General features: G+C 40.0%; 1 protein-coding gene across 1 annotated transcript in view; it reads right to left on the bottom strand.

Annotated features, from left to right (window-relative positions):
* Positions 1–208: 208 nt before the first annotated feature.
* LOC103733294 (zinc finger protein 709) overlaps positions 209–11,716 on the bottom strand; it is a 20,978-nt gene continuing 9,470 nt past the window's right edge. The window contains exons 2-4 of the mRNA XM_008832101.3: positions 4,658–4,784; positions 4,232–4,292; positions 209–3,830 (exon numbers count right to left, since the gene is read on the bottom strand). Of these exons, the coding sequence (XP_008830323.1) occupies positions 1,520–3,830; positions 4,232–4,292; positions 4,658–4,784 (2,499 nt within the window). The 3' untranslated portion in view covers positions 209–1,519. The remainder of the gene's footprint in view (positions 3,831–4,231; positions 4,293–4,657; positions 4,785–11,716) is intronic.

Raw genomic sequence — 11,716 nt, 5'->3', positions numbered from 1 at the left:
ATTGAATAGGTTGATGCTGTTGTAATGAAATGCTTCTTTTAATTAAAAAAATAAAATTTAAAAAAAAGAAAACCAAAAAGAAAAGACAGAGAGAACGAACTCCAAAATGTCCTCTGACCTCCACAATTGTTCCATGGTACAAAAGCACTCCTCACACACATCATACACAAAGACACATATACACAACAATAAATTTTTCTAAAGTTGAAATAATTAAAACCTTTATTGTTAATAAAATAAGGCACTTTGGTCGAGAAAAGCATTTTTTAAATATTTAGTATACACTAAGTTCACAGTATTTACAAAGTCTACAGTAGTGTAATATCATCCTATATCTCAATTGCCAACATCAACATGTAAGTGCAGGAGTTCCATTCATGGTAAGTGCCTTCCATAGACATAAGTCTTATCTTTACACAATAGCCTTACATATATTTACAACAACTTTGCTTGAACACAAATTTCTTATCATCATTACCACTGCCAACACTATTCAGCACAACTTACTAAAGAAATTTGGAGTTTAGGAATAGGATGTACCATACGATCTAGATGTGTAGTAGGATATACTATGAGTACACTCTGTACACTTCACACAATATTACATTGTCTAGACAAATACCATTGCAATACATAAGAGAATGCTCATCTTAAAGGCTTCCTTCAAAAGAAATGGGAGCTTTTAATGTATGAACCTTTATTTCTTTGATGTTGATGTTACACGAGATGGAACCTTGGACCTCTTACATGCCAGACATGTACTTTACAATTCAGCTACATCCTCAGTACAGTTCTGCTTTCTGAGACAGTTTACACTAATTTTTCCAGGCAGGTCTTAAAATTGCAATCCTCCTACCTCAGTCAGCAGAGTAGCAGTGATTACAGGCCTAAAACACCAAGTGTTGACAGGCATCCTCTTTAAATACCAACAAGAGGTTAAAAAAATAGTCATAACTTATATAATCCTTCTAGTAAGAGGTCTCACATTACTTTATTAAAATTATTGTAATTAAGAAATGTTTCTTTTATATGATAAAAATTGGTAGGGTTTCAACACAGCACCCATTCTTAGAATGGTTCATATTCATTATGAATTATCATGTAACACTGGGTGGATGTGACAGAAAGAGATGTGCTCACTTATTCCATTCACTCAAAAGGTTTTCCTTAAGGATGAGTTCTTTCCATGTTCTTCAAATGACAATGAAGACCGGAACACGTTTGTTTAACCAACAGGACTTTTCTAAAGGAGTCCTTTAATGATCTCAAAAAAGAACAAGAAATGAAGGCTTCACCACTTTTAACATTCATAGAAATTTTGACTCACAAATTTTTGAATATAGCTGAAGGAAAATGGAAAATCTGAAAAACATTTAAATTCACAGGTGTTTTCTTCTTCCATCATTTTTTGATGTCTTAGCAAACATATGGTTTGCTCTAGTTTGAGTTATTTCATATAACTGAACAGAACAGTGATTTCTGAAGGCTTTACCACATTTTTACATTTATCGTGTTTTTCTCATGTATGAGATCCTCTGCGTAATTGAAAAGAATTGTGATATCTAAAGGCTTTATCATAGTCTTCACATTCATAGGACTTTTTTTGCCCAGTATGAGCTTTTTCATGTACTCGAAGGGAACTGTAAGCTCTAAAGGCTTTACCACATTGTTTACAATTGTACAGTTTTTCACTCATATGAGTCCTTTCATGTCGTTGAAGTAAAGAAGGATAAATGAAGGACTTGCTACACTGTTTACACTCATAGGGTTTTTCTCCATCATGAACTTTTTCATGTCTCCGAAAGGAAGTGTGCCCTCTGAAGGCTTTACCACACTGTGTACACTCATAGGGCTTTTCCCCAGTATGAGTTCTTTCATGTACCTGAAGGGAAGTGTGTGATCTAAAAGCTTTACAACACTGTTTACATTCATAGGGTTTTTCACCAGTATGAGTTCGTTCATGCATTTGAAGTAAAGAGGGAAAAATGAAGGACTTACCACATTGTTTACATTCATAGGGCTTTTCTCCAGCATGAACTTTTTCATGTATCCTAAAGGAACTGTGATCTTTGAAGGCTTTACCACACTGTTTACATTCATAGGGTTTTTCACCAGTGTGAGTTACTTCATGTATTTGGAGTAAATAGTGATAAATAAAGGACTTACCACATTGTTTACATTCATAGGGCTTTTCCCCAGGATGAACTTGTTTATGTCTCTGAAAGGAACTTTGACTTCTGAAGGCTTTACCACATTGTTTACATTTATAAGGCTTTTCCACAGCATGAATTAGTTTATGTCTTTGAAGGCAATTGTGAGCTCTGAAAGCTTTATCACACTGTTCACATTTATATGGTTTTTCACCAGTGTGAATACTTTTATGGAACTGAAGGGATCCTAGAAATCTGAAAGATTTACCACACTGCTCACATTCATATGGTTTTTCTCCAGTATGAGTTCTTTTATGCAACTGAAGGGATCCCTGACATATGAAGGCTTTGCCACAATGTTTACATTCATAAGGGTTTTCCCCAGTATGAGTTATTTTATGTCTTTGGAGAGAAGTATTACTTCTGAAGGCTTTACTGCATTGTTTACATGCATAGGGTTTTTCTCCAGTATGAGTTCTTTCATGTACTCGAAGACCACTGAGACGTATGAAGGCTTTACCACATTGTTTACACAAATAGGGCTTTTCACCAGTGTGCGTTCTTTCATGCATTTGAAGTAAAGATGGATAAATGAAGGACTTACCACACTGTTTACACTCACAGATATTTTTACCAGTATGAGTTATTTTATGTCTTTGAAGGGAATTGTGACTTCTGAAGGTATTACCACATTGCTTACATGCATAGGGGTTTTCTCCAGTATGAGTTCTTTCATGTGCTTGAAGACCACTGAGACGTCTGAAGGCTTTACCACATTGCTTACACTCATACGGTTTTTCACCAGTGTGAGTCCTTTCATGTATTTGTAGTAAACAAGGATAAATGAAGGACCGATCACATTGTTTACATTCATAGGGATTTTTCCCAGTATGAATTAGTTTATGTCTTTGAAGAGAATTCTGACATCTGAAGGATTTACTACATTGTTTACACACATAGATTTTTTCCCTAGTATGAGATGTTTCATGCATTTTAAGTAAGCAGGGATAAACGAAAGACTTAAAACACTGTTTACATTTATAGGGTTTTTCTCCATCGTGAGTTCTTCCATGTACTCGGAGATCAGTAGGACGTCTGAAGGCTTTCCCACATTTTTTACATTCATAAGGTTTTTCGTCAGTATGAGTTTTTTCATGCATTTGGAGTAAAGAAGGATAAATGAAAGACTTACCACATAGTTTACATTCAAAGGGCTTCTTTCCTGTATGAATTCTTTCAAGACTTTCAAGGGAATTGTGAAAACTCAGTGGTTTACCAAATTGTTTATATTTGTAACAGGTTTCTACACTCTGTGTGTTTTCTTGTACACAAAATGAACTAGGGCAAACAGAGGCTTTTCCAGGTTCCTTGAAGTCATAGCAATTTTTGCCACAGTGAGTTTGTTGTATTCTCAATGAACTAGGAAAAGCAAGGGATTTTAAAAATGCCTCACATTCATAAGGTCTATTCACATTGCTGATATCCATGTATCTCTGAAAACTTGTGACAGACTTTAGGGTTTTCCAACACTGCTCATATTTCATCTTTCCACCTTCTTCCTGCTCATATGTTTTTACCAAAGTAGAAACTTTTGTATTCATATTAGGATTTGGTGTCTGGGTGAAGGTTTCTCCAAATTGAACACCTTCTGTACTTTCATTCAGTCTTTCCATCATGTACCTTCCATAAAAACAATAACAATCAGATTAGTAACAGCTGCTTTACTGTTTGCTTATTAGTTGGTCTAGGATATAGACTATTGTTCTAAAATTAGGAGAACATGAACAGTGTTAGTATATCTAATTAGTTTGAAACTAAAAGGATTGGTGATTCTGTGATATGGCTCCTAAAGACATATTTTGATAGCAGCAACATTAATGTATGTTATTCTTTGGGACTGTTTCCACGTGAACTATTTCTGAAACATGCAATAGCTTTCTCTCATTGAATTACATATAAACTTTATGAAACCTTTCTAATGAATAAATTTAAAGTTGAACTTGTTTTCTTTTTAATAAATTTTCATACTGTATTACAATTACCTGATGGAACATTTGCTTCAATTTGTACATGAAAATTACCTTAGATTTCTTCTAGGATTTTTGTACTGGCTTTCAATGTTCTGATCTTCCCACTGTTTTCCTACAATGCAGACCCAGAAAAATCATTATAAATTACATAAAAATGATCAATCTTGCTGGGCGTGGTGGCGCACGCCTTTAATATCAGCACTCGGGAGGCAAAGGCAGGCGGATCTCTGTGAATTCGAGGCCAGCCTGGTCTCCATAGAGAATCCAGGCCAACTGGGGCTACGGGGACTCTGTCTCAAAACAAAACAAAACAAAAACAAAAACAAAAAAAGACCAAAAATGATCAATCTTATAGCTTCATATACATTGCTTCATACTATGCCTGATCCTTTCTACATTCTAAAATGCAAAAGAGCACTGGCAACCAAAATACCCTTGTTCTTTCATGACTCTGTGAAGGAATGATGGCACTCTTACCTACAGAAGTAAGATTCCTGTAGATTTCCAGCATTACATCTTTGTACAGATGCTTCTGAGAAGAATCTAGCAAAGCCCATTCTTCTTGGGTGAAATTCACAGCCACATCCTCAAAAGTCACTGAATCCTAAAATATTCCACATATACTATTAAGAGAATGGGTCAAATTTACAGCACTATGAATATACAAAATGGACAGTATGTTCACATAATTCTGGTGTCCAAATATTTATTCTATTGCATAGCAGTTCTATGATAGCATTGAAAATTTCAAAAGGATACAGGAATGGTTGGGAGATGGCTCAGTAGTCAAACCCCTTGAAATACAAGCCTGGTTTGTATACTACAAGCCTTCCTTGTCCAGCACACACACACACACACACACACACACACACACACACACACGCTTGACAACAGAAGGGGGAGGGAGAGAGGAAGGGGGAGAGAAAGGGACAGAAGGAGAAAGAGAAAGGGGGAGAAAGGAAAAAAGAGGGAGAGGTGGAAAGGGGGGTGGGAGAGAAGGTGAGAGACAGACAAAGAAAGAGAGAGAGAGAATATATGAAATACAGCAGAATAGGGACATTGCTCTCATTATTGGGTGTAAAGACGAGGATATGCAACTACACTCCACCTTTTCATTCCAGAGTGGATCTCTAGTATCTGCTGTAACAATATTCTATCAATTAAAACACAGAAGAGCACTAAAATCAGATCAGAAGGATTGAGGCTTTTCTCATTCTTAGAAATTCCTGCTAACAGCCAGGTGTGGTAGCTCACACCTTTAATCCCGGTACTTGGGAGGAAGAGGCAGGTGGATCTCTGTGAGTCTGAGTCCAGTCTGGTTTACATAGTGAGTTCCAGGACAGCTGGGGCTACAGCGAGACCTTGTCTCTTAATTTTTGGCAGGTGGATCTCTGTAAGATCAAGCCCAGCCTCGTCTTCATAGCTAGTTGGCTGAGCTATCCCTCCAGCCCGAGACCTTGTCTCAAAAAGACAAAAAAGAAGAAAGAAAGAAAGAAAGAAAGAAAGAAAGAAAGAAAGAAAGAAAGAAAGAAGGAGGGAGGGAGTTAGGGAAATTCCCACTAACAAGTTTAAGCAGTGTTGGTATAAAAGAATATAAAAAAAATGAGAATAGTAATTCACTCAGCCTAAACGGTTTATGAAATCATGGCATTTCCTGAACTTCTGTCATGCTTCTGAAAGTCTCTTAGTCTGTTCTATACTCACAGAGGTATCTAGAAGATTAGTTTCCGCCTCCAAACTCTGTGAGCAATGAGTCTAATGAACTTCCATGGCAGAAGCTATTCACACATGCTACAACTTGTTAAATGAGGTTTGACTACATCCAAAGAAGACTTTAGAAACCTGAAAGCAGTTTACTCCAGGCCAAATTTAAGTAAGTAGTAAATATGAGAATTGATTAATACATAATGATCTTAACAGAATAAATTTTGAATTTCCACTGAGTACTGTCAAATCAGAATAACTAAAAAGATGACATGTGTTTTCAGGAATCTGATGTCAGCACACACAACACTGCATCATTCCCATCTTGGGAGGGATAGAAGGAAGAGAGGGAGGGAAGGAGGCAGAATGGGGAGGAAGGGGATGACAGAGGGAGGGAGGGTGAAACCAGAGCCAACAAAATATCACCACTTAAAATTACACTTTTATATAAAATGCATTCTCATTACTCTCACCTCTGCCTTCATTTATCTCCCTCCCATCTCTATTACCTCCAGGACGTGAGGTTTTATAGCCCATTTCCACTTCTTGTTCACTCTCTGCTTCCTATCTATGGAACCAATATAGTCAACTGACTCCTGTTCCTACTGCCTGTCATCCTGAATGATGAACTGTATTCCCTTGAATTGTAAGCCAAAATTTCCTCCCTTAAGTTGCTTCTTCGTAGGCATTTTGTCATAGCAATGAGAACAGTAACAAATACAGTACCTTACAAGAATAGCCTGTAGTAAGAAAAACAGCTTATACTGTAAAATTTAATTCTCAAGAAGGCAACAAGATGTAGTCCCAGACACACAGATATGAACTTGGTGATCCAAGAGACTCATCCGTGACCAGGCTTTCACCTCTCCAAGACAGTGACTGCTTTTCCCACATGACTGATTCATCTATAGCTGGTTTGGTTTAGTGAATCTCCCATTCAAACAGGCCAGCTTGACCAACTAGATGTTCTGTTCCTAGCATCATAAAAGGCTCCAAAGTGAAACTGGTTTTAAATTTTGTGAGCCAGAGATTTTTTTTTTTTTTAAGATAAGGTCTCACTATATGACCCTGATTGGAGAATAAGCTATATAGATCAAGCTCATAGAGACCTGCCTGCCTCTGCCTCCTGACCAGAGAGATTAAAGGTGTGCACCACTGTGCACAGATAGAAATCCACTAACTTCATGGACTGCCCCAGCTTAGTGTTGTCCCTAGTCCCTTGAGGATAAATGCAAGGTTTGTCATGGTCTAGGGATGCCCTTTGGGCTCACCCTACAAACTGCTAGGACCTAGAATGGCTCTCATGCTCTGTAATATAGTCAAAACAACGTGTCTAAATTTGACTCTTAAAAATAAACAACTCACTTCCTTTTGTAGCAGAACCCGGCCCTTGTATACATCCCTCATTCTACATAAAATCGTATCGTCTGGAAATTAGCTCTCTTTGTTGTAATTCAGGACTCCTAGCTTCCTTATATCCAGGCTTTCATGGTCTTGTATAGGACCTTTTACTGCAGGAGAGATAGTGTATGTGCTTAATAGATCCTCTTAAACTACTCTATCTTCCTGGGGTTACCGAGATCCAGATAACACCCTTGACAATCCTTCCTTTGGACAACTCCAAACACACACTCAACCCTCCCTGCCTACCATGAGCCTCCCCTCGCCTCGATGACTCTGCTAGTCCTTTTCTACTTCTTTTCTTGTCTTTTCTGTCTCCAACAACTCCTCTCCCTTAACCCAGAAACTTCAGAAGTACATAGAGACAAGTCACAGAACTACAAAAATCCATCCTCTCTTATCTATCCCCTTCACAAAGTGGCTACTAGGGAACTCAACACCATCAGAGTGCATCTCCCTTTTGCCATGTCTGACTTGTCCCAAATCAAATCCAAACTAGGCCATTTAACCAAGATCCCTGTTCCTTCATTAAGAAACCCAGGGGGTTTGTCGTGGCCTTTCACATACACTGGAAAGACAGTTACATTATCCTGACCAACTGCTGTGTGCTCACGGACAGATGCTGTTTCTGGTGTTTACTAGACACCTAGGTTAATGAAGCCCTCGTTTATTTACCTGCAAAGCAGGACGGCCAGACTCCCCTGCATATAATGCCTGATATGAAAACTAAGTGGTATGTTCAGGCTATCCATGGAGGGAATGAAGAAAAGAGCCATAAGAACGACATGATCACTCATCTCTGAGTAATTAAAAAGGCCATTATCAAACCTGTTAGCTATAACAAGTTACAGGGCAAAACACAGGAAGTTTCTGAGAACCTTGCCCTTTTTCAATCTTGGCTAGTTAAAACATGTACATGTACACTCAGCTGGGTCCTGAGAGTCAAGACGGCCAAGGCATCCTGCCTATACACTTTGTTTGTTTTGGCCTTTTGAGTTTGTTTGTTTGTTTGTTTGTTTGTTTATTTTGGCCTTTTTGAGACAGGGTCTCCCTGTAGCCATAGCTGGCCTGGATTTGCTATGGAGACCAGGCTGGCCTTGAACTCACAGAGGTCTGTCTGCCTGCCTCTGCTTCCTAAGCGCTGGGATTAAAGGCATGTGTCACCATGTCTGGCTATGGTTATACACTTTATAAGACAAGCCTGTCCAGATATCAGACAAAACTTCAAAAACCAGGATGGAGATAGTTCCCCACTTTATTGGACATGGCCTTCAAGGTCATTAATAATTCAGAGGTGTTGAAAGCTACAGGGGAAAAAGGGGAAGGGGTGAGAGGGACAACCTGCAGGCTCAAGACATGAGCAGCAATTTCCCATTTCCTGTACATGTCAGAAATCCCTAGGCCTCCTTCTACAGGCCACAGTGCTCAGTGTAAGGGAATTAACTTAGCTTTAAGACAAATGACCCTCTTGTGTTATCACTGTGGCCAACTGGGGCATTTCGATCAGGAGTGCCTGAAGTCACATGGCTGTAAGTCTCCAGCAGGGCCATGTCAATTGTGCAAATGGGAGGGCCACTGGAAGTGGAATTATCCCTCTCTCCCTTATGTATGCGTATGGGGGGGTATGGACCTCAAAACACAAAGTTCACTCACTTCACAAAACGCACTCAATTCAAACATAAAATGGACAAATGCACTCAACGGACTATGATAAGCCTCACAAGAAAGAGGACTCTCCCCTTCTGAGAACTGATGGGGCTGTAGAATTATATAGGCTCCAATGATTTCCAAGGATAAGCCTTAGAATCAGTAGGCATTCAAACAGATTTGAAACTTAAAGTATGTAATATGTTTGTGTTTTTAATAATTGCTAGTCCTTTGTCCATTCAGGAAGACACCATACCTTTTAACAAAGATAACAATGTACGGATGTACTTAACAACAACAAAAAAATCTGACTTGTGCCTGGGGTGCGGGCAAGAAGGTGACACCGAAAGACAGGAGACTCTAGACAATTGATGAGCAGACACTTTCATCATGCCTTGTGGGAGTTATATGCTCTTCAAAAGTCTACAAAATTATACTCTATTTCAAAGTATTTTTTAAAAGTCTATGATATTAAAAGTCTATGACTTATAACTGGGCACCTATTAGGACTGCAAAAAAAGTTTACCTTGACATTAGCAAATATCTCCCCTACTAGAAAATATGTTGGTTTCCCAGGATAAGTTAAAATTTGTCTAAATCTGGCAAGGAGAAAATAATAAGACATATAATACCATCTCCTGCATGTCATATGCTGTGTGACATCTAAAGACGCCAGTGGTTCCTCTTGTGTGGTAAGATGACACACTCTTCTGTGTTTGGGAACTGCACAGAAGTTGGGGGAAGGCTGCTGCAGCCTGGGAACATTTACAGTGTACCTGCCCCAAAGACTCACCAGACTCATGGGGTAAAAGAACAAACAGAAATTTCTCTCTCACCAGCTTGTGGCAATAAGGTACATCTGCACAACAGTACAAAATATGTCTCTATGACCACCTTTGCAATGCTTGTGATAGTAGGAGTCCTAAACACAAAACGCCTGGCTTAAGTTATGGTAAAAGCCTTAAATGCAACATCTCAGACTACTGGGTGCTGTTAGTAAGAGACTAAGCCAAGTTAGGGAAACAACCCTAAAATATTAGGTTGAAAGACACTGTTAGGAAGACATAACCATTGGTATGTATTTTTTTAATTTAATGCTGCTTAAGTTGTCAGACAATGCTCAATTTATTACACTCAAAGTTTAAACAGTTCATGAGATTGTATGACGTTAAAATGATGGATCCAAAGCCCCCAGAATAATGGATTTAAACTAAAATCCCCCAGGCCTGAGAAAAACTGTACAAGGAAGTAAAAATGAAAAATAATTCTGAATGCTAAGAACAAGCTGAGCTGACCTTTTTCATGCTCCTCTGCCCAAGTTGGAAATCATCCCAGAAATTCCCCCTACCTCTGCTTGGCACATAGCCGCCGCTTGTCTTTAAAAGAAACCTGTGAACTGGGCTCTGGACTCCTGTCCTCCGAGTGAGGTGGGAGTCCGTTTTGCAAAACGCCAATAAATCCTTATGCTTGTTGCATCTTCTGATTTGAGGACTGAGTTACTGGGGTGCAACCTCCCGTGAACGTTGGGTACCCCAGTCTGGGGGGTCCAACACTTGGGGGCTCATCTGGGATTTGGTCGCCCCCAGACCCATTTCCTCAGATCAGCAGGAGGTAAGAATATTTGTTTTGTGGTTTGTCTTGGTCTTAATGTCTGTCAGTCATTTTCTGCTCTGGGAACGTTCCGTCTGAACAGTTGTGCCTGTACAGGACCTGTAAGTCTGTATTCTGGGAACCAAGGGAAGTGGCAGACGTGCCCAGAGACCCCAGGTTCCAGCATTCTGGCCCTAGTGACCAGAGTGATCTGAAGTGAGGAAGACAGTATCTCCTCACCTCAGGAGAAGGGAGATTGGCTTTGCTACTCCCCTCCCAGTCTGTACTTTCAGTTTTGAGTCAAAGTGCGCCGAGGATTTTTTTTGTTTGTCTGTGTTTGCACTTGGGAATCCTATGTGCCTGTGCAGGACCTGTAAGTCTGTATTTTGGAAACCAGTGGGAGTGGCAGACGTGCCCAGAGGCCCCTGGTTCTGACACTCTGGCCTTAGGGACCGGAGTGGTCTGGAGTGGGGAGGACGGCGTAGCTTTCCTTCCCCCGGGAGAAGAAGGGAGCTTAGCTTGGCTACTCCTCTCCCATTCTGTACTTTCAGTTCTTGAGTTAAGGAGTGTGCGCCAAAGAATTCTCTGTTCTGTGTATTGTCTGTGTCTGTGTTCAGGGATCCCAAAAGTAAGAATGGTGGGTGCAGCGTGTGTCTGAATGAAAGAAGGACCGGTCCACATGAATGTGATTCAGTGTGATGTGTGTGTGCTTAAAGGTTGTATTAATATCTTAAAAAGGGAAAGATCTGGTTTTTCTACGCTCTCTATTCTAAGCCTTCCCTTACTCCTTTTATCTTTCCTTTTATTCTTGGTCTGAGTCTTCGCGTGGGACCATTAATGGCAAAAGAGTAATTGAGGCTTTCTGGCCAGGGCTACTCCCTGGCATAAGCTGAAAGCTCTTAGCCCTCTTAGCGGACCCCAACTGCCCGCACAGGTGGAGACGAGACAGCCTCTCTGTACTTCCTTCTCCTCTCCATTCCTCTCTTCAGCCACTGAAAAAGCCCCGTGGGCACGGGTCAAGCAAATAAGAGCCACAGGGCGCTCGCCACTAAAAGACTCCCGTGGAAGGATAAGGGGGTCCCGGGCGTGAATCCCAGATAAATTCACGTCCCCCGCAGAAGAAAACTGGGCAACGATAGGTACTTGTTCATAAGCACATTCACAGGTCACTACTGTTTGTAGTGGCATCTTCAT

This window comes from Nannospalax galili, unplaced genomic scaffold, assembly GCF_000622305.1.
Source record: "Nannospalax galili isolate Female #2095 unplaced genomic scaffold, S.galili_v1.0 scaffold1196, whole genome shotgun sequence".
NCBI classification, from domain to species: domain Eukaryota; kingdom Metazoa; phylum Chordata; class Mammalia; order Rodentia; family Spalacidae; genus Nannospalax; species Nannospalax galili.
Note: the sequence above shows the minus strand (reverse complement) of the source record. Positions and strands in the feature narration are given on the sequence as shown.